The sequence below is a fragment of the Mollisia scopiformis genome (assembly GCF_001500285.1).
Source record: "Mollisia scopiformis unplaced genomic scaffold LY89scaffold_10, whole genome shotgun sequence".
NCBI lineage: Eukaryota > Fungi > Ascomycota > Leotiomycetes > Helotiales > Mollisiaceae > Mollisia > Mollisia scopiformis.
In genome coordinates, this window is record NW_017263590.1 from 695731 (window position 1) to 723429 (window position 27699).

The window sequence follows — 27699 nt, forward strand, 5'->3', positions numbered from 1 at the left end:
TTTCTCTTCTTTTTGATGGTTTTCATGCTCTGATATTGTCGCTTAGAGCGACTTGTCATGCCTTTTTGCAAGAGCAAAAGCTTTTGAGATCTACATGTGAGGATGGCCTATCAAGAAGGTGGTAGCTAAAATGGCAATTTGCTATTGCATTTGATGAGCGATAACCATGATCTTTATGTACTAAGATAATGGTTCCTTCTCTGTCTTCTTGAGCTTGGCCATGTCTTCAATGTCTGTTGTTGTCTCCGAACATGAAGAGCATTGCTCGATATGGAATGGGGACATTTGCGATTTGTTTTGTATCGCTACTTAGCTGGACAGCTCGGAAATATTGCTGTACAATGCCAATTGCTTACACATTAAACATATTACAGAACATGCTGGAAATCATTACATGGAATTGAGATTTCCCACTAAGGCTTTAATGGACTACAAAAGATACCTGCGAGCTACACTATCATACAACACGAAGTCACAACTTTGAAGTCTCACAAACACGCACGCAATACTGCAGACGAAGAATCAAAACTTCTATGTATTACCCACCACCGAAACGGCAGGTCCAGCAGGCAAACTCTATATATCCTGTTCTGTGATGTGTGGAAAGAGGAGTTCTGGATTGGTGGTCAAATGCGCAATCTAACCTAGTTTACAAGTTTCGCCCGCCGTCTATGCTATCAATACACACAATGCCCTGTCTACTTGGTCTCCTCACGCAAGAAGCTGTTATCTCATTAGTATTAATAGGTGTGGAAACGGGAATAGGGAGACATACGTGATCAAGTCGTTCCTGTCCTTGTCCTTCTTCAATCCACCGAATGCCATCTTTGTTCCTGGAATGTACTTCTTTGGGTTCTCGAGGTATTCGAACTGATTTTCCATTAGCCGCTTTTCTTTTCCTTGCTGTTATAGTGTGAGGTGGCAACGTACGAGAGTATCAGTGTTCCACTCAATGCCCTTGGCCTTGTTGGCATCGGTGTATGAGAAACCAGGGACGGAACCAGTGTGACGACCGAACAGCCCGTGGAGATTGGGACCGATCTTGTTGCCCTCACCCTCACCGAGAGTGTGGCATTGAGCACATCTTGTCTTGAAGAGGTTGGCACCCTTCTTTGCGTCACCTAAGGAGAAAAGAGATGTCAGTGAAAAGTTCTTCGGTGTGTTTTGTTGTGCTTGACTCGTGGAACAAGGCTCCCGGCGCAAGCTGGCGGCGACAATGAAAGATGGAAATCGAGGCTTCAATTTTTAGGAGCAGATACTGCTTCCATAGAAGGTATTTCGTGCCAGATATTCCGGGATTTGAAGAGCAATTGATGGTATCGTGGACGTCTGCAGATCGGATGGCTCGGCGAGTGGCGTGCAGGAGAACGATGCCCCAGCACTCAACAAACGGCCAAACGCCAAAAGACTATCGCAGAATCGATACCAGAATCGCCCATCTCATCTCTCATCCCATGCCGGTCCCTCAATGCTCCCGAGCAGTATCGAACGACCCAATGGCAAAAAGTGTCCAGTGACGTGACCCTTTTCGTTCCCCAAAGCCGGAAAGAAAAACTTGGTAAACATACCGTCCTTGAAAGGCATCTTGTCTAATTAAAAGGTATGTACTGAAGATGTGTAGAGAGGAAAGTCGAAAGAGTGCGGTGTAGTGATGGTTGGAGAGTCGGAGTGGTTTTGAGGTTTTTATTAGGATGGAAGGAGAAAAAAAACGAGTCTTGCACGACGAATAATAGCTCGCCTCAAAGCCCGAGCGAGATTTAGATGACACGGATATTTCTGGGTTCTTAGCGTGCACCAGCCACATCTACTCAGCAACCAGCAGATTCGGACAGGGGCTTTTCAAATGTGAGGCCGATGATTGGCGGAACCATCGGGCAAGGCCGGAACATCTGTTTGGGAGCCTCGTGACTGTGCGAAAAAGCTTGGAGTTTTTGCGGACCTGGCGTCCGTACAAATCGGATGTTCTGAAGTCGGCCTTTGAAGGCTACCGTACAAAGTCCTGAAGCTTCAGATGGTCGCCGTACGAGTCGTGAAAGTTTTGGACGACTCAAGAGGAGAGTGATCTTAATTGTAGAGCAGTGAAGCTATTCACATCTCTCAAGATGCCTCCAACCAACACAATCCCTCGATTCCTATTACCACAAAGCGGAGTAATATGGCGGACACGAATTCCTCAATCTGCCAATGCTTCCCTCTTTATCCGCAATGCATCGAACAAAAGCTCAAAGAAGGGCTCCAAACCACTCGTTCTCGAAAAGCCAACCAAGTTCAATCCTCCTTCTCATGGCCAACGACGACGTACAGAGGCTCCGCGGTATCCGGGGCCCCAACTGTCTGCTGAGGAGCAGGCAATTCAAGACACAAAGAAATATCCAAACATGATGCCGCCGCCGGGGAGTTTGATGCATTGGTTTCTGCACAACCGGTCCATCCATGTTTGGATTACCATGGTATATTCTGGATTCGTCCTAGAGAAAGACCACGTTTGCTGATAAAACAATAGGGCACATTGATGACTATGGCAGCCTTTGTATGGTCTACTAATTTCAAGCAAAATTCCCCATTTGCCGATATGTTACCTTCTTGGGGTGATTTTTTCAGACATCCTATTGCTTCATCGAAGACCTTTCTTGAAGTTGTCAAGCTGAATGCGGATCACAATACTGCGGAGACGATGGAGAGGAGAAGAAGGAAGGTGGAGGATGTACAGAAGAGAGCTGCTTATAGAAAAGCACATGGATTAGACACGGAAGAAGGATTCGGTGGTTGGACAGCTAAGAGTGAAAAAGAGGTTCTGGGACCGGGAATTCCAATCAATGATGTTGCTATTGCGCAGGAAGGAGAAGGAGAAATCGTGCCCGAGCAACAAGATGTAAGACATGAGAAGAAGCCGCTTAAGAAGTGGTTAGGGATCTGGTGAAGGAATGCTTCATGAATTCATCACGGGTATCTTTGTAAATATTTTGTACAACTAGCCCAACTCAACGCCGTCTAAGCCGTCCAACACCTCTTCTGCTACACCACCATGCTCTAACACTTTCTGAATCAAAGCAGCAATCAGCTTCCGCTTTGCACCGCCTCTTGGTGGTTGCCATACACCCTCTTCTTGCGTAATCTCTCTCTGACTTGCTGCTTGCTCTATGGTTGGTGCTGTACCTCCAGTAGCCGTGTTCAATGCATTAGGAATACCAGGTGGCGTCAATCTGGAAGGTGGATCGATCGTCCTGACTGCTAGTAACCTCAAATCTCTTGTCTTCTTAGAGTCGACTTCCATGTCAACCTCTCCAGACGCCCTCTCTCCAACAGATACAGCAAGTACCACTTCAGCAACGGCAAGCTCCTCTTTACTCGGATCGAAGATAATGTTGTTTTTCACGGCCATAACAAGCAGAGTTACTGGTGGACGAGTATGCGAAGCCTGACTGTTGCGAGGGTACAGGTAGACAGATGCCTCCCAATCATCGTCGAAGAGTGGATCTTCGTCCAGTTCAGAAGTCAACTTTGGTAGCCGCGTAGAGAGCAGCGCAAGATGTGTGGTAAGAGACAGTAATGGTAGTGGATATGACAATGCCTGTGAGAGCAAGAGAATCTGGTTGAAGGTTAGCAACCTATAGCAAATACTATATATATGAGCACATACATCCAAATATAGCTTCCAATGGAACCGCCTATTAATCCATAACCGCTTCGTAAACTCTCCATCAGCGAGTAACGCCTCTGTCAACATCGCAGCCAGGAAAATGGGCATCGAGTCGTCATCTCTAAGACCAGGAACCTCAACTGTAACCTCCAACCAGTCATTCGATCCTTGCCTAGCATCCTCCTCCTCCAGGTTGTTTGACTGTTGATAGCCTGTCCCCGATTTCTCCATTTCCGCCTTGATCCCCACAATTGCTTCTGTACCGTCCGCGAAACATATCCTCGCACTTCCATTTGTGCCCGGTAATATGCCAGTCTCCGCTATCAGCGGTCGAAATTGACTAGGAGCGCGACCATCTGGGCGAATTGGCGGGGTGAGGGAAAGAGATGTATGGAGGTAGGAAAGCTCTGCAGGGCTGAGAAGAACCTGTTGTGTCGCAGATGGCGCCATGATAGTTTTTGTATGAAACCTCCTGGTTCTCAATGTCCCCCTACAGCTGCCAAGACTTGAGCAGGATGTTTCGAGCTACCTAACGAATGTGGTTTCGATGTCAAAAATAAATATATGTTTGGAAGCGGGCTGAAATCCGCTAGCGTGGCAGGGACACAAGGCTAGCCTCACGAGGCTGACGTCTCCTCTAGTCCTGTAGCTGACTTGCTCCTTAGTCACTTCATCTCCTAAATTGCGAGAGGCTCTCAGACAGATGGCAGATATTCCAAATACAAGGGAGCACCATCCTCGGATCTGTTCTCTATGCTTGCAAATCATACCGTTGTGTCGGAGTAAAGTTCCTCCCCTTGCCTCCACTTGAAGCAAATGTCTCCGGCCCCTGAATGTATAACCTCATCGAAGGCTCAATCAATTTGATTTTCTTTCCCGTAAAGAACTTTGCCTTTTGCAATTCTTATATTAGTTAGGATCATACCCTCGATTAATTTTGCTAGCCTTTCTGCGACTGAGGCATAGTATCACCATTGATGCTAGAAGTTTCTTTCTAAGCGCTGCTCACACTGGTCGACTCTTTTCCATCTACAGGTACGTGGCTTTAAACATGCTTTACCATATGCTTCTCTTCAATTGGTTGTTTTGATTGCCGAAACGTTCTTGCCTTATTGTGATTCAAAGCACGGACGTTACGCCATGGTTTCCTACCCCTCTCCTTCCAGATATCAAGAGTTCTTGAGCACTGAAGATCATTGAAGCTCTATCTGGTCTACTCCTATGACCGCTGGAGAATTCTATGGTCTTGCAACTGTCAATATTTCACGGGAGTTACTGCCCGTACCGATTTGAGTCCCAAGTCTCACTTTACTATACACAAGTGTGACATACATGCTTGGACTGTCTTCGAACTCAAGACCATTAATCAAATAGTACCTGTGGTTTCTTATTCTCATTCTGAACCCAGTTCAAGTACTAATATACATCAATCCAGTCTCACCACTCCACCGAAACCCAACAACCAACCCTCCTCCCACCATGCCTTCCTTCCCGCGACTAATCTACAACAACAAATTCGACCTCCCTTCCCTCCCACCACCCGACACCTTTAAAGACCAAACCATCCTCATCACCGGCGCAACCGGCGGTCTCGGTCTCGCCACCGCGGTCCACTTCGTCAATCTTGGGGCCAGCACCGTCATCATCACGGGCCGCACGAGCTCTAAATGTGAAGCTGCAAAGACAGAGATCGAGAGCCAAACAGGCACCCAAGGCAAGGATATGGTGAAGATAATGGAGCTTGATATGAGCACGTTTGCTGGTGTTAAGGTGTTTGCTGATCAGGTGAAGAAGGAGGTTAAGAGTATTGATTATGTGTTGCTTAATGCTGGGAGTAAGTAGCAGTCTTCATCACTACTTTTCTTATTTGTCGTTAAGTTGTTGATATTGCATCCCGAGAAAGTTCAAATAATGGTCGAGTCTTGTTATTGGTACTGATCTACTGCAGTGATGAGTACAAGCTTCAGACTTGGCAAAGAAGGGTTTGAAGAGTCAATCGAGATCAATACTCTGAGCACGGCACTATTAGCTCTGCTGTTACTTCCATGGATGAAGGAAGTTGGAAAGGGAAAGGCACACTTAGGTGTTGTGACAAGTGGATTGCATAGAGGCGAGTCTCATTTTTCTTGACCCGGCATGGAAAATCCCAACGCTCTACGAAGATCTTGGAAACTTTTCCACAGCCAACGTCAAGACTGGCTTCACAGACGTTGAAGTTCGCCTTCTAAACTCAACTAATGAACCCCTCCAGGAGTCGACATCACACCCCCAAACTTCCCCCAAACCAACATCCTAACCCACTACAACACCCCCCAAAACTACCCCAAAGGCACCTCTGGCATCTACCCCATCAACAAGCTCCTAACCCAATACTGCATCCGCGAAATCTCCAAGCTAGCACTCGGTCCTGACGGGACGTAAGTACACTCCACACCTCCAGCTCTCCTTCACCAATTCTGCTTCATCAAGAAACACAAAAATCTAACCAAAACTTCCAGACCACAAGTCATCGTAAACCCCATGTGTCCCGGCATGGTAAAATCCGATCTCGGCCGAGAATACAAAACAAACATACTCACGTAACCCTGTCCTCCCCTCCCCTCTCCACCGAACCTCAAACACTAAATAACAAAACAAAGATCCTTCCTAGTAGATTCCTTCATGACGCTCGTATCCAAGACAACGGAAGGCGGGGCCCGGACACTAGTCCTCGCTGCTCTGACGACGAAGGAGGAGAATGGGATGCATTATACGAATTATATGGGGCGAGAGGAGTATGAGAAGTGAGTTCAGCTCCCGAAAGCCAAAAAAGGGGGGAAGAGAGAGAAAGAGAAGCTAACGAAACAATAGGATTGTTCAGAAAAACGTCCTCGGGCCAGAGGGGCAAAAGATGCAGGCTGAGGTTTGGAAAGAGGTTATTGCCGTGTTAGGAGAGAGAGTCCCGGAGGTAAAGGGGATTGTGGGTGGTGCTTGATACCGTCGTTGAAGTATTTTGTTTATTGCTTGTTCACTTCGTTACTCGTTAGGTCATCCATCATAGTTCTTCTTCTTCTTGCGATCTCAGTTAAGAGAAACAACCATCTCCCTCGCACATTCAGGCCCAACCGCCGCCGCCAATTCAGCTATACTGCCCTTGATAGAGTACGTGCTCTCTAACTCACTCTCCTCCCACCCGACCAGATCACAAGCCTCTGCATCTGTTCCCCTAACGCGCAGCTTGATGTGATCAAGATCCACTTCCGCCAGTATCTGCTCTTTAGTCATGACTCCGGGCATCCCACGAGAGAAGAGTGGGATGTCAGGCTGAGGAACGGACTGGTCTTCGTCTTCGTCATCTTCGTCGACCATGGGATCAGTGGGTGAGTCAGACGAGGTTGTAGCCTGTTCTGTCTCGGAAGAGGGCAAGAGTGAGGCGTCCTCGTGTGACAGGCTTAGATACTTAGTTTTGTCTAGCTTCTTCTTGACGTCCGCATCGAGGATGTTCCAGTTGTAGGATTCGGGATCTAGGATATGCTGAGGGGTGTAGTCGCCTTTGTATTTCATCTTGACGCAGTTGTGGATGTAGAAGCCTGCGTACCACCACTTGTATCCCTCCTCTTTCGCCATGGCGATTTCTCTTAGTCCGCCTAGTTTACCGAAGCCGTGCTGGTGGACCGATTCATGGTACATGAAGTATACCGCGCTGACGCATTGAGGAAGAAGGTCGAGGACCCCAATGGCAATCAGCTTGCCGTCGATGCGGTAGCATTGGTGGTATGAGCCTAAACTTCGTTCATGATTATTGATCATGACCTTGCTTCGAGGCAGTGGCGAGGAGCAGATAAAACTCTTGAAGCCACTCTTGCTTATTCGGGATGGAGGTTCATGGTGAACAAGTCGTTGGTAATTCTCGAAGAGCTGGTACTTCTCATCCGTGTATGTGTCAGGCTCCAATGTGACCACAAGAGCATGGGCAGGCTCTGGTGGAGACTTCAGATACTCTTTTTCGCCTTCATGAACTCGTTCTACCAAGTCAAATTCAGTGTCCCGCTTCTTGGCATGCTCGCGTGACCGAGGGTAAAGCTTTGCGGCATCCTTGATGTAGGCATCTCCAAGGAGAAACTTTGTAAACCGGTTCAAAGTCTGCCGCTGATCTTTAGATGCATGGAAGGAATTTGAGTCAAGCCGGAGGGTGTACTGAGGACAGCATGATGCTCGCAGGTCAGGCTTGTAGAGAAGACTGCCGGACCGTCTCCATCCGCGGTTGAGCAGAGATTGATAGAAGTCGGGTGTCAATGAAGTTGTTTTTGCGTAATATGAAAAGCCTAAGCAGAAAAAGTAAATACGGACATCAAACCAGGAAGTCAAATAATTTTCAAGTCATACTGATGCTTGAAAAGGTGCCAAGAAAAGATACAAAGCGTGGGAAAAGCAAGCCAATTTGAGACTTTGTGACAAACAGGGAAGAGGGGTTACGTTTCTGTGACTGACTTCCTGATCTACTGTGGCAATAGCCACATCGATTGTTGTCGTAGCCTGTACACAGACTTGCATCAGCTTCCAATTCATCAAGAGTCGTTGTGTGAAGAGCATTGCTGCACTTGCTGCAATGCGTGCTGTGTTGTATTCTGCGGCGGGGTCACAAGAAAAAAAGTTGACCGGATCCAGGTCCGAGTGGCCTCATGAGGGCTCATGAAGTGCAGCCTCCCCAGCAATGAGAAGATCATGCTGAAGAGGTGACGGGAGACTGACAATCAATCAGTCAACCACATTGAGTAATCAAAGGCCAGAGGGCATCGTGGCCTTGAAAGACGGCTCTGGCAGAGTGTCCCAATCACGGGGGAAACCATGCGATAAATAGCCTCGAACCCAATCACAGGGTGTCACAAAGCTCCAGAGCATGATTGAGCCCGTCGCACATGAAGGAGCCGAGGGCTTCAAGTGATTGATCGGATCGAAGGTGGGATGTCGTTTTCTCGAAGAAAAATTGGAATGCGGCCGGCGTCGAAAGAGGTAAGGCGGAACCACGCACGTCGTTCCAAATGTTTAAATCAACTTCTGCGAACCGATCGAACACGGGGAGGAACAATTGGAGAATGGATGAGGTGCGACCAGGCAGGGTGAGGCAGGATGAGGTAGGGTGGCAGATGGGAACTTAGTGGTTTTCCAGGCACTCACCAATAGGGGACAATAGCGAGCTCGACTGACTCTGGGACTGCATGACGGGCAGCAGATGTGGGCGGCTTGGCGTGGACACTGCAGCAGCACTGCAGCTCTGCATGCAAAACTCCCAGTGGGTCGGACGACAGGCGGCGACTTGCGAGGCGTTGGGTGGAAGAGACGAGCAGAGATGGAGATGGAGATCTGAAGAGTCTGAGGTACCGTCCGCCGAGTGTCGTGGTGCTGTGCTGTGCCTGCGATGCACGCTGCAACGGTAGGGAAGGGAACGGACCAGCCAGGAGGGACGGCGAGTCTCACTGGCGTCTGATACGGTACGACCTGCGTAAGGAAGTCCGGGGTGTCGTATTGTATTGTGCTGTAGGGTCAAACGAAATTCGTGTGCTGCGGCCTAAGCCCTGACAAGAGGTGGGTTGCGTGTTAGGGACCACGCTGCCGACACGAGCTGGTCCTGGATCTCCGTCGTCTGGCGTTGAACGGCGGTGTTGTGTTGCTGCTGTGCTGTGCTGTGCGACTTGGGGGTGGACAGCAGGACGGTACTTGCGCCAGGACAAGTAGGTCGACAGAGACGGACGAACAATGGCACGACGAGTGATCTGGAGCTAGAAACTAGCAATGACATTAAAACCCGTTGGAAATGGCGGTTCAGGCGGTCCAATTTTATCTGCCTTCCTCCCCGGTGGGATATGCCTGCAGAGCGTGTATATATGGAGAGTACTGTACTGTCAGATGAAGTAATGAGATCTGGAACAGGAGCCAGGCACGCTGGGTAAAGGGCACACACAGCTAACGGTAGGCTGGCCAAGGTCAGGCAGCTGTAAGGAGAACAATGTAAAGCAGTGTGTGTGGGTGGGCGACAGTAGGAGCGTGAGCAAAGCACAGGCTGACGCTGCGGTGAGAGAGCTGAAAAAGTATCATACTTACTGGAGTAGCAGCTGGCCTCGCAGGCTTCTGGACAGCTTCTGTTGTGTTCTGTTCTAAGTCCGGTATCGTTCCACAAGCACGTACAATAGGTACTGTACCCTCTCTATGCTGCGAACGGCTGCAGTGCGTTGGGTAGTAATACCTCGGAGAAGCTGGCGAGAGCGTCGGTCAAAGAAGTCGAGATCGATATCATGTCCCTGATATCAACTTGTGTTGACACTGGCACCGTAACCAGGTACAACAACAACACATTGGCTTTTGTTGAAGATTGCTGCTACTGCAGATGAGATGTTGGGGATTGGACAGGCGAGCACCGAACAGCATCATTGGAAGGCAGGCAGGCAGAGCCAGGCGTCACTCGGGAAAGCGAATTCTACAATAGTAGCCAACAACATGTACATACAATATCTCTCTCCCTACGTAACGAGTGAAAGCTGCAGCGATCACAGCAGCATTTGCTTGCTTGCATACTCCCAAAAACACCCAACCCCCACTCCCTTTCCACGGAAAACGCGGGGCTCTCAAGCATAGCGTCGTCGTTCGTTCAGCAAACCAAGAGCAGGAGGAGGAGGAGGAGGAGGAGGGAAAGAAGAATGACATGCGTGGCCCATCACTACAGTACTCCTATTCTCATCCCATACGTCCCCGGTTCCGAACTTTCTCTAGCTTGTGTCGGCTGTCTTGCTCCTTGAGTCGTCGTCCGTAACTCAATCAACTCTAAATTCTCTAGTCAGCCTAGGAGGACTATCAAACAAGGCGCATTTATGGCGTTCTTGAGAGAGGACAGAGCAGGACAACGATTACTTGAATCAGCAAGTAATATTAATGTAATATTGAGGAAGCAAGGAGAACCAGGACAAGGTGTAACAAGGCCCGAATGGATCATTAGCTAGCTAGCCTCCGTTCCCTTCCCCTTCCACTTCCACTTTCCTCCTTCCACCACTCCCCAACTGGCTTCCGCACGCAACCTACTGGTCCCATCCATTTCGCCCCATATGCCGGATGCTGCAAAATGGAGAGCACGAGACAAGGGGCCACAGGTTGATCCGGTCAGGCCTGGGAAAAATAACACAATCAAAAATATTCCCAGCGGTCAGAGGCCAAACCCACGCCAGGCCCTTTTTAAGCTCCGGCCTGGTAAGCTTGATATCACACATCACACACAACACCAGCAGAGGAGCAGCAGTAACAAACGCCCCCTACCCTACCTGACCTGGCACTTGCCTGCCTGCCTACCCTCTGCGGCCCGCTCAAATTCTTTCCTTTCTTTCTCTCTTCCTTCCACTCCCCTCCCCTCCCCTCCCTCTCGTTACTTTTCTTCTTCCCTGCAGCCCCTCCACGTTGAACTCTCTACATCATCCAGAATCCATTTCCACCTTGGGCCATTCATACAAAAAGAGGGAAAATATTTATACCACGTCCCCTTTTCATCCTCCTCCGCTAAGCATGACGGTTCCCGAACATTGATCCGACTATCTTCCACCAGGCGAACTCTTGCGAACAAAGAAGTTCCCCTTCCGACCCCCCAAATCTTTCGATCCTGCCCTCCGCATTGTGCCTCAACCATTGAGTGTAGGCACCATCGAGGTGAAGCTCGGCCTTCATCATGGCGGCAAGTCGCTCCATGGAGTCTCGTACGGGACGCAGCAAACAACGTAAGTTCCAATCCAGAAAACAAAGTGCGCGTCTGCACGTGGTACCAAACTTTTTTTTTCTGCCATCTCGACTTCTCGCTACAAAGACGGTCTCAAGCTCACCACTTTGTCTCTCCTGCAGGTTACAGTGAAAGCGGCGAACGACTCGTCGCCGGAGTCGTCCCTCTCAATGCCGCCAAAACACACGTCCTCCTGATCCAATCCACCCGTCGCGCCGGCTGGGTTCTACCCAAGGGAGGATGGGAGTCCGATGAGAGTTGCACCGAAGCTGCACAGCGCGAAGCTTGGGAAGAGGCGGGAATCGTGTGCAATGTCGACTACGACCTGGGCACGATCAAGGAAACGCGAGCGCCCAAGCATCTGACTAAGGAGGCGCCCAAATCCCTCTACCAGTTCTACGAGGTCACTGTCACACGAGAAGAGCCAGACTGGCCCGAGAAGCACAAGAGGAATCGGCAGTGGGCCAATTTCGCGGAAGCGTCAGAAGCCATGAAGGCGCGACCGGAACTGGTCGAAGCCCTCAAACGGTCCACCATTCAGAAATAGCCTCGCGGGCCCGGCGTTCTATCCATCATACAGAGTCTACGAGCGACCTTCAGACCCTTCAGTTCCAGCCTCCTTATTTCACTCTGAAGTCTCGCGGCAAGGCCAGTCATGATCGAGAGCTATAGGATTCCGGGTTCGCAACAAAACGAAAAAAAATCGCGGTGCAAATCATATCTTTTCTTCCTGCCACAGTTGTTATTTTGTTCTCATCAAAGGGAGCGCGGGGCTATCTGCTTTTCTGTTGCTTTTTCTTTTGCTCTGCTTTTCATTTTCCAGACCACTGCATAGAAGAAGACAATCAAGTCAGGATGGATATCTGCCGTGCTCTTGAATGACTATGGCTCCCTTTCTCCTTCTTTCATTTTGACCCCCAGAAACTACTCGGAAGCCCGTCACAATCACAATTGCTATACCAAACATTACCCAAAGCGCCTACCATATCCAATTGGTATAAATGGATGCGTTTTATTGCTATACCTGCATTGCGACGAGGTCTCTTCGAAAGTGGCTGATCAATATAGAAAGGAAACCAAAGAGGAAGCTAAAGCGGCATCATTCAAACTTGGGGAGGATGTAATTTGGATATAATCCTTGGGGTATGACAGGTTTCCTTGGTCAAAAAATGCATATTGGACAATATTGGACCAGGGGGTCCAAGATCCAAGGCAAAGGAAGAACCCAACGTTCCACGACTTACATGTAAACGTGATTCGAGCTCTTCTGCCATAGAAATGAATTCTTGAACAAAACCACAATTCTCGTGTAACCGTGAACTCATTGTCCAATCACCATCAATCGCAACTTTCACCTTCCCTTCTCTCCAACCTTGCCCGTGCGGCTCTAGCGGGAAATCCCCGTCTCTCTATCAGTCAGTCAGTCAACCTTAGCCTCATCATCATCCATCTTCTTCCCCTCCATCACAATCTCTACCAAAACAACAACAACAAGCAATGGACAACAACCGGTAACACACCAAATCTCCCAACCTCCAATTTCTCAAGCAGAAACCGAGCCCCCGTCCAATCAAAATGGAGGCTCTAAATCTCGACGACGCCCCACCACCACAGGTGCTGGGCCAGCCACCGCAGCAGAACCAACAGCTCCCACCACAAATGTTCACCACCGCAGCGCAATTACTAGATCTGACCGATAGTTCGTTTCTCCCTCCCCTCCCTCCCTTTCTTTCTTCTCTCACCTACGAGCTAGCTAGCTAACAAGCCCGCCTTGAAATAGAGAAACTAATGGTCTCCCTCCGCGACGGCAGGAAACTCATAGGCGTCCTCCGCTCCTGGGATCAATTCGGTACTTCCCCTCCTTTCCCCCTCCTCTTTCCCTCCCTCCTCCTTCCTCCATTCTAACCTTTCTCCTCCCACAGCAAACCTAGTCCTCCAACAAACCATCGAACGAATCTTCGTCCCGTCCCTCTCTCCCTCGGAACCAGGCCTCTTCGCCGACGTCCCGCGGGGCATCTTCCTCGTGCGCGGCGAAAACGTGACGTTATTAGGAGAGATCGATCTCGACAAGGACGACGACACGCCGACGGGGTACGAGCGGGCGGATGTCGAGGTCGTGCATCGGTTGTGGAGGGAGCGGAAGGGGAGGGAGGCGAAGAGGGAGAGGGGGCGGCGGGCGAGGTTGTTGAGGGAGGTGGGGTTTGAGGGGGAGGTTTTGGGGGAGGGTGGTTGATTTGTGGGTTGGCGGAGGAGGGGAGAGTGAGGGAATTGGGGGCGAGGAAGAGGGAGGGGAGGGGGAGAACGGAGGGGAGGGAAAAAGAAGCTGTTACTTTGCAGAATATTGTGAAATGCAATTAGTTTCGGCTGGGGAGATTGAAGATGGGTGGTGGACTTATTTGGCAGTCAGTCAGTCAGTCAGCGACAGCAGTGATTTTTCGTTGCGGACATAAGTAGAGCTTTTATGGAATACTACCTCTGCGGGTAGTTTTGAGCTCAGAATTGGTATTTGATATGGGTATGTGAGATGTTGTGTATCAGTGGTTTGCAGGGATTTTGGTGTTGTGTTGTGAAAAGTTTCTTGACTTCAGAGTGTTTCTAGAAAGTGGTGTCACTGAAGTGTAATTAAGCCACATTTCACAAGTACCGTCTCTAGACTAAATGATCTGGTTACATGTTCAACACTCAGTGACTTTTATGGATAGTTCGAGGCAATTAAAATCTCTTTTTGAGTCTGTCTAAGTGCCTATCCTGTGAAGGTATATTATCCTCCATTGACACTACTCATATACTTTTTCGTTCTTGGATGTCTTTCCAAACTGCGCTCTGAATCCATTCCCGCCGGGAAAGAATAGCTCCGATCGTCCTCATTTCCACGGAGGTGATAGTGTACAAATAGGGGTGTAGGAATTGCTTCTTTCGCATCGTGAATACTCTCCAAGTTGCAATTCAGCTTATGAGCCACGCTTCATTGTCCGGCATGAGGAAGGACTTTTGGAAGGTTCCTCAGAGAGCCTTGTACGTCATCTTTAGGCTCAATTTCCTCGAGGTGCTCTTGTTGAGGAGAGCCCACAATGACCGCTCTGTGAAGTACTGGTTTTCCACCGAGTACATAATGCCGCCTTTGAGACCATCGAATGTTGCTTAGTGAAGACGAAGTGCAATTCCGTAATTCCAACGCAGTGTTGATTCCCTCACCGGTTCGGTGTACCATCCATAAAAAGTCCTGATATGCACGATTGCTGCCAGTTTCCAAATCTCAAGTACCATCGACCAGTGTGGACATATCGCTCAACGTCTGGGTGAGAGATACAAGGCATTTCTTCCTTCGTGCTTTCGACCTGCGATCAATGTTTTCCCAATCAATCTTCCAATTCCTAATGGCCTGTACAAGCTCCGGATCACCATTCCGAGGTAGGTTATATTGAGCTTGAGCTTCAATTGCCTTAAGCTGGATCCGAAGGTATTGGAGCTCTGATTGATTTGATTCGAAATCGTCCTCCATCTCTGCTATACGGTATTCGAGTAAGAGGATCCGTTCTGCACCTCCTTCAGCTCGGGTGACAAGTAAATCGTGAACTTGCTAGTTCTAGTCAGTAACAGAAGAATGATCGTGTATTTGCGCCACAAAACTCACATCAGATTCATCCTTTCTCTCTTGTAACTCGGCGACTGTCACAGCCAACTTTGTAGCTAGATCTTCGGCAGCTTTGGCTACCTCACCAGCTTTCGACTTAGTTATCTGCTGTTCATTGAAGAAAGGACTTTGTCCATTTGGTGACATTGGTGGCAGGCGCATCCTCAGACTCTGCGTGGGAGTTGGAGGCCCCCAAAACGTATCATCCTCTTTGCAGGCTTCTGAATGCCCCGGACTATGCTGAGGTGTATGCCCATCTTGACTTCGTATCAGCCTTTCAATCTTATCGACCTGGGAGCGTATAGTTGTGACAGCTCCATCTTGTAAAGAGTTGGTATTCGAAAGCTGCAGGATCAAATCATTGAGTCGGTCGATAAGCACGTCTTTGCTGTCTTGGGTAAGATCTTCATTTGGAGATGATTCTCGCATGATTTTGGTTGTTGGAGAGCTGTGTTGACGATGGAAATGCGCAATACCCAAATGATGAAGACTCATTGTTACAGATTGAAGAAATAGCACTTAGCTATTGCGATGCAAATGAAGCTCATGAGAGCCGGTTGAGTACATTTGTACGAGTGAATGGGCGCACAGGAGGGATGCAAGGCATGTGTGAGCTGATCTTGTAAAGATGAGATGAAAACAGTTGAAGTGGAGAGATTTATCTGCAAGCGGGACCCTTATCGGATCCGGCGGCCGCATCCGCCGAGAAGTTCCGGCCATAACAAAATAATTATATCGACAATGAAAGTCTCAAACCAGCCCATATTGACGACACGTTGTAGAGCCTGGAGATCTTGTGCTTCTGTTTCTGTCATCCATTTGAGTTCTGAACGGCTCTTCTGGGAGTAATTGACCTCGCCAGAGGAATCTTCATCAAGATGGCTGAAGGGGTAATGTAATTTCGTCCGGTGACTCTTTCGTAGCTCACACCTTTTAGGAACAGCTACAGCCTTCTTTAGCAACAATTCAAGAGATAATTGTTAATGCAGCTACTCTTGAAAATCCTCCAAATGTCATCCCAGTGTATGCAGAGATAGCTTCGATATTTATCAAGCCATCTGAAGCGTACTTAAAGGTCGCTGCTCACTCGGAGTCGAACTTCTCATTTTTGTTTGAGAGTGCCGCTACCGAACGAGTTGGAAGATACAGCTTCGTTGGTGCCGGACCTCGCAAAATCCTCAAAACTGGTGAAGGCCATGGTGAATCCGTCGACCCGTTACCAGCATTGGAAGCAGAACTCGCCAACTACCGGGTTGCACATGTACCAAAGCTCAAGCTTCCTCCACTGACTGGGGGAGCCATCGGGTACGTTGGCTATGACTGCGTACGGTACTTTGAGCCAAAGACGGCTCGGCTTATGAAAGACGTATTGAAGGTGCCCGAGTCACTGTTCATGCTTTTTGACACCATTGTCTCGTTCGATGGGTTCTTTGAGACTATCAAAGTCATCACATACGTTCATATTCCAGAAGACCTGTCGAAACTTGAAGCAGCTTACGAAAAGGCACGAGACACCATTAGTGAGATTATTGGAGTCTTAGAAGCTCCAGATCTTCCACTCCCAGTCCAGGCCCCCATCAAGCTAGGACAACAGTATACTTCAAACATTGGACAAGAAGGCTACGAAAAACACGTCACGGATCTGAAGAAGCATATAATTGCTGGAGATATCATCCAAGCTGTACCTTCACAACGTATTGCTCGACCTACCTCTCTTCATCCTTTCAATATCTATCAACAACTGCGCCGTGTCAATCCCTCTCCCTATCTGTTCTACATCAATTGTGCAGACTTCCAAATTATTGGTGCCTCTCCTGAACTTTTGGTCAAAAGGGAAGACGGACGTATCATCACACATCCTATTGCTGGTACGGTGAAGAGAGGCGAGACGCCTGAAGAAGATGAAGCGCTTGCTGAGGAACTTCGGCAATCACTCAAGGATAGAGCAGAACACGTTATGCTTGTCGACCTTGCAAGAAACGATATCAACCGTGTTTGTGACCCATTGACCACCAAGGTCGATCGATTAATGGTGGTTGAGAAGTTTAGTCACGTACAACATCTGGTGTCGCAAGTCTCTGGAGTCCTGCGTCAGGGTCTGACCAGATTCGATGCATTTAGATCTATTTTCCCCGCCGGAACGGTCTCTGGTGCACCTAAAGTCAAGGCGATGGAGCTCATTGCAGAATTGGAAAAGGAGAAGCGAGGTGTCTATGCTGGAGCTGTAGGCTATTTTGGGTATGGTACTCTTGACAGCGAAGGCAAGGAAGTCGAGGGTGAGATGGATACTTGCATTGCCTTGCGTACGATGGTCGCTAAGGATGGTATTGCCTACTTGCAAGCTGGTAAGAGTGTCTCTGTTTTGTGCCGCAATTGATTGGTGTTCACTTGCTAACAAAACTGGTGATCAGGGGGTGGTATCGTCTTTGATTCCGATCCTTATGATGAGTACATTGAGACTCTCAACAAGCTTGGTGCGAGCACGAAGACTCTGACAAAAGCCGAGGAAGCGTACTCGAGGATACAGTCAAAGGAGTCACCAAACAGGACCGTCAAGAAGGCCCATATCGATCTGGCTGGATGATCAGAGAGCAGAAATTAAACCTTTAGAAAAATCAGCTACTGGTATGATCGAAGCCGTGTTTGACTTCTCATCAACATGGAGCAGATCCAAGATCTAAGTTTCAAAGCTTGGACCGATGCTGAAGAATCACGACGTCGCAATGATATCATGATGCAAACATGAACTCTATTCCATGTGCAACAGAGAAGTCACTCTCTAGATTGTATAGTATATAAGCTCCAGGCATCGGTTCCGGCAGGAATTCGGCCTATTTCATTGAAGCCCCTGATCCACGTCAACTTCCCCACCGCATCTTTTTCTTTTTCTCAACGCGCTTGACTGACACGCGATTCCCGGCTCATCAAAACATTCCAGAAGTCTGAGAACGATCGCATCGCGTTACAAATGACTCACTCCACACTCTGTTCAACCTATTCCCTGCCTCCGCAACTTCTCAGAGTTGAGAAGTCTGCTCTTGACAGCAGGTATCACAAGGATCATCCCTTAAGCGATCAATGCATGATGTCCAAGAAGGAAATTTCGAAACAAGCGATTGGGCAGCAGGAAATGTTTTCATGGTATCCCTTCTCTGCCAACAGACAAGTGCGTAATGAGCATGATGATAATTTCACTTGAATATATGTTTTGGTGGGGTTTGGGCACGGATATGTTGTGCTCGTGAAATATATGTACTACATTCTCCCCCAAGTGTCGGTGCGAACTCAGGTCTCCCTCTTGCAGCCATCATCTAGCTAGACAAGCAAGCCTTAGCAAGGCGTCTTCTAATTTCTTCACTACACAAAGACCAGCTATCCTCAAGATGTCCGAGCCCACTTCTCCAGTCGCTGAAAACAGCTATAAGAAACCCCTCCCTCTCTCGCCCTCGAACAATGGTCGTCCCGGAACTTCTGGTACAGAACTCGGGCTTCGAGCCAATAGAGAAAAGGCATCATCTGCATACGAGCGTGCCCAGCGAGCAGAAGCCGCCTATCGTGCCAAGCGACGAGCAACATATGCCAGGAAAGACTACCAAGCTGCAAAAGAGCATTTCAAGAACGCTGGAAAGAGCTTCAAAGAGGGATCAAAGGTAAGCATAACCTCGTCCAATTATTCGCAAACTACTTTCGCTGAGTTTTTGTTTTTTGTTTTTGGAAGATCATGCTTCTTCTTACATGGTTTGATATATGCACTCGCTAAATGATTGGTAGTGTGCATGGTTGGCTGTCAAAGCTGGACCGGCAATTTTGATGGAGAAGAAGGAGAAGATGAGAGAGGGGAAGGAAAAGAAGGATAGGGAGAAGGCTGAAGAGAAAAAGAGACTGTGGGAGGAGAAGGCCAAGAAGAAGAGTGTTGACGAGGGGACGGATGGTGAAGAGGCTATTCCTACGGTACAGCCTGTCTCTGCCGATGTATAGGCGCTCGCGGTCTCAATCGAGGATGAGGGAGTGAATGACGGTCATGGGTATAGTCTTGTTTGTGTGACTTGGAGATGTTAGATCTCAAAGGGATAATAGGGATGCTTGAGGTCTTTGTCTGATGTATTGGACATTCGATTAGTGTGGAGTCGGTGGCTTACTGGGGACGATGATATTTTATTTAATGGCTGGACTTGCTGGGATCAGAAGTAGGAGCATTTGGGGGAACTTTCATTTGTTTGTTGGCCTAATATACCCCTGCTTTCTTCCCTTTGTCAAAGTCGGTCATGTCAATCTTCACTCTGCGTTTAAGGATGTTGGAACATTACTCAAATTGTCATTTGCAAGTGGTGAGTGAATGACGGTTTGCAAATTTGGACATTGCAGAGTCACACACAGCCTACCGTGTACAGACAGCCTTGTCCCTCCGCGAAGCTCCGCCCTATTCCGTTTATTTAGTGAATGATCCCCAACCCCACAAAGAAAAACCGGTGGACAAGTATAAATACCACTCCAACCTGCTCGCTCTCCTACACGGCGAAAGATCCAACTCGGTGATTTTCGCTATTGATTTCCAGATGAATAATCTCATCACTTAAGGTCGAAAGAGGAAAGTCTCCATATATCCTTGCAACATGCTAGGTAACCTAGTAAGTGCTTGAGCAATGTCTAAGCTCAGTATATTGAATCTTTGAAAAGTTCTTCGAAAAGCATCCTTGGAAAGGGCCCAGATTGAGCCATTGTGACGGTGTTATAGTTGACAACTTGCACTATATCCTGTGGAAAATTTGGTGCTATAATAAACCCCAGCTTCATAAAGTACTTCAAATAAGTCACCATGCTCTATTTTCATGTTGTCGGAGTGATTACTCTCCCCCAGAATAATAGTGGGTCTGGACCGTTCTAATATCAAAGCAGCGATTGGTCAATCTAAACAACCTCGGCATTCTCATGTTACCCCGGACGCAAGCTCACTTCTTTAGATCGTACGTTCGAGGGTTGGAAAGTGTCCATTCCCTCTTTCTCCTAAAGATCATCTTCCTAGAAACGCTTCAACCAGTAATTACACTTCACCATGCCACATAAAACAATTACTCGTGCCGAAGTAGCCAAAAATAATACCGAAGATTCCTTATGGTTTGTGATTGACAGCAAGGTTTACGATGTCACCGATTTTGTTGACGCTCATCCCGGTGGAGAAGCTGTGAGCACCCATTCCATTATTGCAATACGCCATGAGATCTGCCTTATATCATCCGAGTCTGAGCTGACGACTGGAAGGTCCTGAAACAAGTAGCTGGTACCGATGCAACAGAAGCTTTCTACAACTTGCATCGTCAGGAAGTCTTGCAGAAGTATTCGAACTTATACATAGGCACCATTGACGGCGAGAAGTCCCAGGTTATTGAGCAAAAGCCAGGAGATTTAAGTGTAGTCCCGTATGGAGAGCCAACATGGCTTACCCCTCAATTCAAAAGTACATATTTCAAGGAGAGTCACCGAAGGTTACAAAAGGCGATGAGAGTCTGGACCGACACCGAGCTTTACCCTGTAGCACAGGAATGCGAGAAGACTGGAAAACATATTCCCCAAGAACTCATTGACAAGATGTCCAAGAATGGAATCTTGCATATGAGACTTGGACCAGGAAAGCATCTGCATGGCGTTGAGTTGATGGGTGGAGCTGTCAAGGGAGAGGAGTTCGATTACTTCCACGATATGATCGTTACGCAAGAGATGGTCCGAGCAAACGCTCGAGGTTTCCAGTACGTCAAAATTACCTTTGCCTTTCCGAACAATTTGGGAGTCGAGTTCTCGGGACTCCGTTTCGGGAGTGCTATCTCGATCCCTTGATGTTCTTGTAAAAAAAACTTACTAATTTTGTCAATAGAGACGGTAATATGGCTGGGATGACAATCTCGCTCACAGCAGTCCTCCAATTCGCCAACGATGAGAAATGGAAGAACAAAATTGCTCAAGAAGTTTTCTCAGGCAAGAAGAAGATCTGCCTCGCTATCACCGAGGCATTTGCAGGTTCAGATGTTGCTGGCATAAGAACTACCGCAGAAAAGACGAAAGATGGGAAGCATTACATTGTGAATGGCACGAAGAAGTGGATTACCAATGGAGTATTCTCAGATTACTTTGTGACAGGTGTTAAGACAGGTGAGTCGTTCATGGAAGCTTCGTGGTGCATAGAACCTCAGTTGATCTGACATCGATCATCATAGATAAAGGACTTTCAGTCATTCTCATTGAACGAGGAGAGGGAGTCGAGACTTCTGCTATCAAAACTTCATATTCAGCCGCTGCTGGAACTACCTATATCACTTTCGACAACGTCAAGGTCCCTGTCGAAAATCTTCTCGGCGTCGAGAACAAAGGCATCCACGTCATTCTCTCGAATTTCAACCACGAACGATGGATGATGGCTTGTGCAGTCATTCGAATGAGTCGACTCGTAACGGAAGAATGCATGAAGTGGAGTAATCAGAGACTGGTATTTGGCAAAAAGCTCGTTGACCAGCCTGTCATTCGCCAAAAGTATATTCTCCGCAAGTGATGTCGATCCAAAGCTAATCAGTTGCAGGCTTGCAAAGATGATTGCACATTGCGAAGCAAATCAAGCATGGCTAGAAAATACCACTTACCAGATGACTCTTATGCCCTATAAACAACAATCAACCCACCTTGCTGGACCGATAGGGTTACTCAAAATGTTTGCAACCAGGTCCGCCCACGAAATTGCCGACGAAGCAGTTCAAATTTTTGGTGGCAGAGCACTAACCCAGACCGGAATGGGCAAGACAATAGAAATGTTCCACAGGTACGTAGTTGTTCTTTCTTCTTGCGTGGAAAAGTGGTTTGCTAGGCTCGAAACAAGTGCCTAGAAATGATAACTAACATGGGTCCAGGACTTACAAATTCGATGCTATACTCGGAGGTGCTGAAGGTGAGTTTGCGTAACCTAAGAATATTGTATGAAGCTAATATTAATACTTGTAGAAATATTAGGCGATTTGGGAGTCAGACAAGCCATCCGAAATATGCCACGGAGTATGCTGTGAATGTACGGGCGAGGTGTAAAAATAAACGCGGGACCATTTTCTTCCCAAGTATCCATCTTATGTACCAGTGATCAACAGAGACTTTTACTTTAGGATAGATACTTTATCATATATGAGAATGAAGCCAATCGACTCATGATCAAAGCAAATGTCCTGGATTCTATTGCTTGCATGGGAACATCGTGCAATGTGTTCAAAATTGACTTTGTTTGCTTAGAGGCGCATAGACAGGCGACAAACCTGAGTTTGTATGGAGCCTGGATTTTTTGTAGAGTCTTAATGCTGTGAGCCCAAGATAAGGGACACGAAAGTGTAAATGATGAAGCATTTGCTGTTGTCGAACCTCCCCCTTTATTTCTTGATACGAAGTACTTGTGGCGGGTTGAAGGAGGCTTAGCGCCGATACCCGACCACACGTGACTGCTATTGTATACTAAGCAAGGAAGCAGGCCCATTCATTCTCGAGACGACCAGGGTCAAAAGGCATTTTCTTGTGTCCTCACAGCGCGTCCTGAATGTTCGACCCAAACACCGACCTCTTCACCCTGAGATGCGCTTTAAAGAATCGAGCCTGGTCTAGGTTGTTCGTTCCTTCGCGATAAGGGGGCGACCTGACGCAAAATCTCTGTCATCTTTCCTTGGTCCTCGCTCGACTCGACTACTCTTCATTTACACCACCTGTCGCGACCCATCGATATTCGAGACAATCACAAATCCTCGAGAACTACATCGATTTCTTGTAGTAGACGTGGCGCGTCGCATTCAGCGTTTTCGCCATGGACACACCACACCGCGCTAATGCTGCTCAGATGGCGGCAAGAAATATCAAAGCTGCGAGGGGAGGTCGGCATCCGTCGTCAAAGAGACCAGGAACTCCTGCAAGGGCGAGTCTGCAAGATACAGGAAATCAGGAGGCTCAGTGGGCGCCCATGCCTTCCGCAGATGCGCCTATAAACATACCCTCGCAGACACCAGGTCTTTTCGGAGGAGGTCTACAGGCTTCTAGTTCGTTCGTCTTTACGGCACCAGGAGATACCTTGAACTTTGCCAAAGAGAAGGAGAAGCTGGGTCTCAACAACAGCGCGGATAATATATCAGACATCAATGACGGTATAGGCCGTTTTGCGGGAGATAATAGAGGGGGAAAGAGAGTATTTGGAGGCTCTACTACTTCATCGTCACAAAATAGTGTACCAACCTTCAAGGTCTTCGGCTCGAACCCGAACGGTAATGCTTTTGGAGGATCAAAGACGTTGGAATCCGCTGCCAATAATCCGTTCTCCTTTAATGGCCCTACGGCAGCTTCTCCGGCTACGCCTGAGATTAATTTCAATAGCCCACAACCTTCGCCCGCAAAGTCTACATTCGTGTTTGGAGGAACCTCACAACCCACGCCAGCTAGTCCGGGCAACAGTTTTGGCTCCAATACGAATGGCGATCAAGCTGGGAACACGTCATTCAACGCCAATCCTCAACCACAAGGGTCAATCTTCAATCTCGGGTCGAATAATGTTCAACCACAACAGAATACACCTTTCCAGTTCAACTCGAATCCGGCTCCGCCTGCAAACATTGGTATAAACTTTAGCAATCCTCTCTCGACATCGGCCCCTACAAATAGTCTATTTGGCAATATACAGACTTCTGCCCCGGCTAGCTCAGGCATGGATTTTGGTAGCCATTCGTCTGCAGCAATGCCCATGGGTAATCTCTTTGGAACGTCTACCCCTCCTGCGAATCCAAATCCAACAATGAATTTTGGGCCTACACCAACATCAAGTGCATTTCCAAATCTGTTCGGTACTCCACAGGCATCGCAACCTCCTACAACATCAGGACTATTTGGATTGTCAAGCCAAGCTCCTGTAACATCGACTGCAACATCGACGCTATTTGGATCGATAAGCCAACCACCTACGACATCTTCACTGTTCGAGGCAACAAGCCAGCCTCCAGCATCCTCACCTGGTCTATTTGCAGGCTTCAACAGTTCCTCGTCTCCTCTACCCACTCTCCTCTATGGGAATCAGCAACAAGCTCCTCCCACAAATAACTTCTTCAGTGCTCAAACATCTCAAGCACCACAGACCAATAACCTGTTTGGTAACTTGAACCCAGCATCTTCTCAGGCAGGCATATCTAGTCAGTCCGTATCAGCTATAGCACCTTCAAACAGTCTCTTCAACAGTCCAAACAAGCCGGAAGCAAGAAATAATTTCTTCGGTGCTCCAGCACAAGAGATTTCGCAAGGTGGTATTGTTGGTAATGATAACAACTCCAAGTCCACCAATGACTTGTTCGGAAATCTTAACAAACCTGTTGATGCCTCCGTAACCGACTCTAACGTTAATGGATTCGCTCCGACTAATTTGCCAAGTTCTTCCAAATTGTTTGGCCCATCGCAACCCTTAGTAAGTTCCTACCCGTGTCCGAAAAAAATCTCAATCATTTCCAAGGATACTTTACGTGTCTTCAGCTTTTATCATTCTTGTTTCAAACTTGATAGCATTGTGCTAACATGTCTTTCAAAGTTTTCCACCTCTTCACCTTCGCTGAAATTGAGTGAATCAGGTGAGGCTGGAGACAATAGTAAAAATTCTTTAAGCGAGGCGACCAACAAAGACAATGGCAAGCCCTCAGTTTTCTCGTTCGGCACAAGCTCTTCTCCCACAAAAGATTCTTCGAACTCGAGAAATATCTTCTCTGCTTCGAGCTCTCTTGATCTCCCATCTTCTGCAAATCAACCACCCCCGAGTGGTATGTTCCCGACCCTTACACAATCAGCTACACAACAAACCTCAGGAAAAAATCCTCTGTCGCGCAGCAACGACGCCAACATGCCGATTCACGACCTAGATCCGCTGGCCGGGGAGGCAGCTATGAAAGAATTTTCAGCCATTGGACAAATGCCTGACAGCGAATTACGAAAAGACTATGCAAACAACCCCGAGCTGCGTGAACTCATGAAAAATCCTGAAATGGAGAAGCAATATTTTGCTCTGTGTCGTTTGAAGGAGCTCAACAAGGCAATGGCCAAGATGTTTGAAAAGATATCTTGGTCCGTAGATCCTTCCGATTATTTGAGGCACTACAGGGAGCAACGAGTAGAGATTGCCAAGGCTGCTGGCATGTACGCAGGTACTGGGAAACGCAAGGAACGGGAAGAAGACTCCGAGGCAACCGCCAGACCTCAGAAGCGTTCAAATGCGCTTCTGAAGTCCATTGCACAAGCAAGATCGACCCAATCACCGGCAGCAAACCCCAATTCAGAAACTGAGACCGACAGCAATGCAGAGTCCAGCAAACGCGTTGGCCCTTTCGGTGCAACCAGTTCAAGTTCATCTGCTTCGAACGGTGCACCTTACACGAATGGCTCCTCTCAAGCTACGTCCTCCCAAGCCTTCGGTCCGGGAAGCGCAAGCCCTGTCAAAAACGACGCGTCTAAGACCATTAGCCCTTCTAAGAATCCATTGAATCCCATCCCAACCGCCAACGGTTCCGTCACGAGCAAATTCAACCCTTTCACAAACAATAGCCCTGCCAAGAACCCATTCACTACCGGGCCCCCAAAGAACATCATCAATTCTTTCACGAACCCAGGAGCACCATCACCATTCCCTTTGCCTTCATCATCCAAGGGCAAGAGAAAGGCTGTAGACGAACTCACTCAGGACACTGAACAAGTCAACCCTCTTCGTGCTATCAAAACTCCAAAATTGAATGGTTCTTTTTCGGCTTCCGACGAAGGTTCAAGTACATCGGCCATCTTCAAAGGCATTCTGAACAGTCCATCAAAATTGAAAAACAGTCCAGAAAAGATTGCCGAAGATGCTGCAGCTGCTGAGGCTAAAAGCACTCGTGCCAATCCATTTGGTAACCTTTCATTTCCCAAGTCTCCATCGATGGCAGAATCCCCGACCACTACTTCACCAAATCTGTTCAAGTCAGATGCGCCATTCCAACTTCAGTCGGACTTGCTCGCTCAAAAAGGTCAAACGATATTGTTTGCCAATAAGGGCTCATCTGCACTTGGATCGACAAATTCATTCTCACCCTCGACTGGATCCACCACTGCACCAACCAACCCCTTCCAATTCAAGCCTACAGCCGCCACTGTCAATGGCAATAGAGAAAGCATTCAGACCATTAAGCCTCCAACCTTCGGCAGCCTGTCTGGGATGAGTGCCGTGGAGCAGTTTCGTAAGAAGGCTAAGCAAGATGCAGCAGCTGAAGAGAAGAAGATGATGGAGGAAGACAAGAACAAGGAATGGGAGTCTGACGAAGAAGCTGAATCCGAATACGAAAGAAAGTGGTATGCAAAGCGAGCAAAGGATAAGCAGGAGAAGCAAGAACAGAAAGACAACCTCAAAGGCGCTGTCCCAAAATTCGGTAATCTATCTGGATCGAGTGCCGTGGAACAGTTCCGCCAGAAGGCTAAGCAAGATGAAGAAGTTAAAGAGAGAAAGAAGATGGAAGAAGACAAGAACAACGAATGGGAGTCTGAAGAAGAAACCGAATCCGACTACGAACGAAAATGGTACGAAAGGCGAGCAAATGACAAGACGGAGAAGCAAGAACAGCAAGACAACCTCAAAAATGCTGCTCCCAAATTCATGTTCGATCCTAGTCGGAGTGCTTCTGGTTCTGCAAGCAAGGGGCAGATCTCATCAAAGTCTGCAAAGAAAGACCGTGATGAGACCACAAACTCTGCCAGCACCTCGCTATTCGCGCAGTACACTTCGGGAAATAGTGCGGCGAACTCAATGAACGGCTCTCGAACCTCTACCCCTGGTCCAATCGGAAGCTCTACTGGCTCTGTTCTTGGTGGAAGTCTCCCAGGCCAGCCTGTTAAGAACATCTTCGGACATCTCTCTGACACTGGTAGTGGAAAAGATGACCAAGACGACGAGAGCGACGCTGATGACGAAGAAGATTCCGAGAATAAGGATCCTAACTATTACCCTAGCGCTGAAAATGGTAGTGGTCCTGGCACACCTGCAGAAGAGACAGGCGCCGGAATTGCCTCGGCAAAGAAGTCAAACCTGTTCGGACTCAGTAATGGCGCTACATTCGGCACCCCTTCTAATTCAGGAAGCAGCACGCCTGGTCGCAGTCTATTTGACCGCGTTGGCGCTAAGCCGGTCGCTGAACCCCACGGAGAGGAGAAGGCAGCTGCTCCTTCCTTGACGGGAGGCTTGTTCGATCGCATTAGCAAAGATAGTAACGGCAACCCCCTCCGCCACATCTCGTCCGAAGAGAAGGAGAATACGCAGCCAAGTTCTACCAACGTCTTTCAGTCTCCGCTCGGCGGCGGGAGCAGCTCATTCTCAAGATCTTCTGCGACTCCTGCTGATCAGACGTGGAAGCAAGACAGCCCAATCAAGTTTGGCAAATCGGCAAACACTGAAGATCAAGAGCCGACACCAACTCTAAGCTTCACAGCTGCTACTCCAACCAAAGCCCCTAGAAATCTATTCGGTACCCCTACTGAAGCTTCCTCTACTGCTTTTGGCAACAAGGCTTCGCCTTTCTCCGGTCTACTCAGTAATAATGGCATCAATAACAAGGGCGCATCTTCATCGAGCGTCGGGTTTGCCTTCGGCGCTGGACAGAGCAATTCCTCTTCGCTATTCCCTTCGGCTGC

The 27699-nt window shown here is 48.2% G+C and overlaps 12 protein-coding genes across 12 annotated transcripts; 7 read left to right on the plus strand and 5 right to left on the minus strand.

The window, feature by feature from the left end:
- Positions 1 to 698: 698 nt before the first annotated feature.
- Positions 699 to 1584, minus strand: LY89DRAFT_732810 (putative cytochrome c; the record flags this gene model as incomplete). Its single annotated transcript, XM_018219735.1, has 4 exons — positions 699 to 723; positions 776 to 870; positions 931 to 1121; positions 1569 to 1584. The coding sequence occupies 4 exons, from the start codon at positions 1582 to 1584 to the stop codon at positions 699 to 701; spliced, it is 327 nt and encodes a 108-aa protein (XP_018072473.1).
- A 764-nt stretch (positions 1585 to 2348) lies between these two features.
- Positions 2349 to 3016, plus strand: LY89DRAFT_684045 (uncharacterized protein). The gene has a single exon (XM_018214805.1). It carries the CDS (start codon positions 2519 to 2521, stop codon positions 2918 to 2920), a length of 402 nt encoding a protein of 133 aa, XP_018072474.1. The 5' UTR covers positions 2349 to 2518; the 3' UTR covers positions 2921 to 3016.
- LY89DRAFT_583400 (uncharacterized protein) lies at positions 2972 to 4090 on the minus strand (the record flags this gene model as incomplete). The annotated part of the gene is made up of 2 exons (XM_018209211.1): positions 2972 to 3589; positions 3641 to 4090. The coding sequence occupies 2 exons, from the start codon at positions 4088 to 4090 to the stop codon at positions 2972 to 2974; spliced, it is 1068 nt and encodes a 355-aa protein (XP_018072475.1).
- Positions 4091 to 5119: 1029 nt separating this feature from the next.
- On the plus strand, positions 5120 to 6614 carry LY89DRAFT_583513 (NAD(P)-binding protein; the record flags this gene model as incomplete). Its single annotated transcript, XM_018209217.1, has 7 exons — positions 5120 to 5474; positions 5589 to 5754; positions 5848 to 5849; positions 5895 to 6057; positions 6139 to 6219; positions 6280 to 6423; positions 6491 to 6614. 7 exons carry the CDS (start codon positions 5120 to 5122, stop codon positions 6612 to 6614), a joined length of 1035 nt encoding a protein of 344 aa, XP_018072476.1.
- An 86-nt stretch (positions 6615 to 6700) lies between these two features.
- On the minus strand, positions 6701 to 8303 carry LY89DRAFT_696536 (arginine-tRNA-protein transferase-like protein 1; the record flags this gene model as incomplete). The annotated part of the gene is made up of 3 exons (XM_018216844.1): positions 6701 to 7944; positions 8111 to 8155; positions 8279 to 8303. 3 exons carry the CDS (start codon positions 8301 to 8303, stop codon positions 6701 to 6703), a joined length of 1314 nt encoding a protein of 437 aa, XP_018072477.1.
- Positions 8304 to 8796: 493 nt separating this feature from the next.
- On the minus strand, positions 8797 to 9657 carry LY89DRAFT_684052 (uncharacterized protein). Its single transcript, XM_018214806.1, has 3 exons — positions 9585 to 9657; positions 9536 to 9541; positions 8797 to 9514 (listed from the first exon to the last, which is right to left on the minus strand). The coding sequence occupies exon 3, from the start codon at positions 9417 to 9419 to the stop codon at positions 9189 to 9191; it is 231 nt and encodes a 76-aa protein (XP_018072478.1). The 5' UTR covers positions 9420 to 9514; positions 9536 to 9541; positions 9585 to 9657; the 3' UTR covers positions 8797 to 9188.
- A 1670-nt stretch (positions 9658 to 11327) lies between these two features.
- On the plus strand, positions 11328 to 11922 carry LY89DRAFT_583637 (uncharacterized protein; the record flags this gene model as incomplete). The annotated part of the gene is made up of 2 exons (XM_018209226.1): positions 11328 to 11376; positions 11498 to 11922. The coding sequence occupies 2 exons, from the start codon at positions 11328 to 11330 to the stop codon at positions 11920 to 11922; spliced, it is 474 nt and encodes a 157-aa protein (XP_018072479.1).
- Positions 11923 to 12813: 891 nt separating this feature from the next.
- On the plus strand, positions 12814 to 13608 carry LY89DRAFT_644040 (Sm-like ribonucleoprotein; the record flags this gene model as incomplete). Its single annotated transcript, XM_018211819.1, has 3 exons — positions 12814 to 13074; positions 13156 to 13224; positions 13298 to 13608. Exons 1-3 carry the CDS (start codon positions 12951 to 12953, stop codon positions 13606 to 13608), a joined length of 504 nt encoding a protein of 167 aa, XP_018072480.1. The 5' UTR covers positions 12814 to 12950.
- Positions 13609 to 14691: 1083 nt separating this feature from the next.
- On the minus strand, positions 14692 to 15099 carry LY89DRAFT_540351 (uncharacterized protein; the record flags this gene model as incomplete). Its single annotated transcript, XM_018208159.1, has 2 exons — positions 14692 to 14955; positions 15010 to 15099. Coding segments are annotated over 2 exons (354 nt in total), but the record flags the coding sequence as incomplete, so codon positions are not given.
- Positions 15100 to 15887: 788 nt separating this feature from the next.
- LY89DRAFT_781218 (anthranilate synthase component) lies at positions 15888 to 17866 on the plus strand (the record flags this gene model as incomplete). The annotated part of the gene is made up of 3 exons (XM_018222462.1): positions 15888 to 15899; positions 15947 to 17354; positions 17421 to 17866. 3 exons carry the CDS (start codon positions 15888 to 15890, stop codon positions 17591 to 17593), a joined length of 1593 nt encoding a protein of 530 aa, XP_018072482.1. The 3' UTR covers positions 17594 to 17866.
- A 73-nt stretch (positions 17867 to 17939) lies between these two features.
- On the plus strand, positions 17940 to 19369 carry LY89DRAFT_717732 (uncharacterized protein). Its single transcript, XM_018218366.1, has 2 exons — positions 17940 to 18659; positions 18781 to 19369. Exons 1-2 carry the CDS (start codon positions 18393 to 18395, stop codon positions 18985 to 18987), a joined length of 474 nt encoding a protein of 157 aa, XP_018072483.1. The 5' UTR covers positions 17940 to 18392; the 3' UTR covers positions 18988 to 19369.
- Positions 19370 to 19953: 584 nt separating this feature from the next.
- LY89DRAFT_614656 (acyl-CoA dehydrogenase-like protein) lies at positions 19954 to 22201 on the plus strand. The gene is made up of 7 exons (XM_018210696.1): positions 19954 to 20191; positions 20269 to 20753; positions 20879 to 21153; positions 21219 to 21531; positions 21578 to 21814; positions 21903 to 21940; positions 21994 to 22201. The coding sequence occupies exons 1-7, from the start codon at positions 20063 to 20065 to the stop codon at positions 22053 to 22055; spliced, it is 1539 nt and encodes a 512-aa protein (XP_018072484.1). The 5' UTR covers positions 19954 to 20062; the 3' UTR covers positions 22056 to 22201.
- The last annotated feature ends 5498 nt before the right edge of the window (positions 22202 to 27699 follow it).

Excerpts from the sequence above, each read along its gene's own strand:
- LY89DRAFT_684045 (XM_018214805.1), top strand. The coding sequence starts at position 2,519 with ATGGCAGCCTTTGTATGGTCTACTAATTTCAAGCAAAATTCCCCATTT.
- LY89DRAFT_684052 (XM_018214806.1), bottom strand. The coding sequence starts at position 9,419 with ATGTCATTGCTAGTTTCTAGCTCCAGATCACTCGTCGTGCCATTGTTC.
- LY89DRAFT_717732 (XM_018218366.1), top strand. The coding sequence starts at position 18,393 with ATGTCCGAGCCCACTTCTCCAGTCGCTGAAAACAGCTATAAGAAACCC. Across the intron at positions 18,660-18,780 it reads GCTTCAAAGAGGGATCAAAG|TGTGCATGGTTGGCTGTCAA; the intron begins GTAAGCATAACC and ends AATGATTGGTAG.
- LY89DRAFT_614656 (XM_018210696.1), top strand. The coding sequence starts at position 20,063 with ATGCCACATAAAACAATTACTCGTGCCGAAGTAGCCAAAAATAATACC. Across the intron at positions 21,154-21,218 it reads TGTGACAGGTGTTAAGACAG|ATAAAGGACTTTCAGTCATT; the intron begins GTGAGTCGTTCA and ends CGATCATCATAG. Across the intron at positions 21,532-21,577 it reads CAGCCTGTCATTCGCCAAAA|GCTTGCAAAGATGATTGCAC; the intron begins GTATATTCTCCG and ends AATCAGTTGCAG.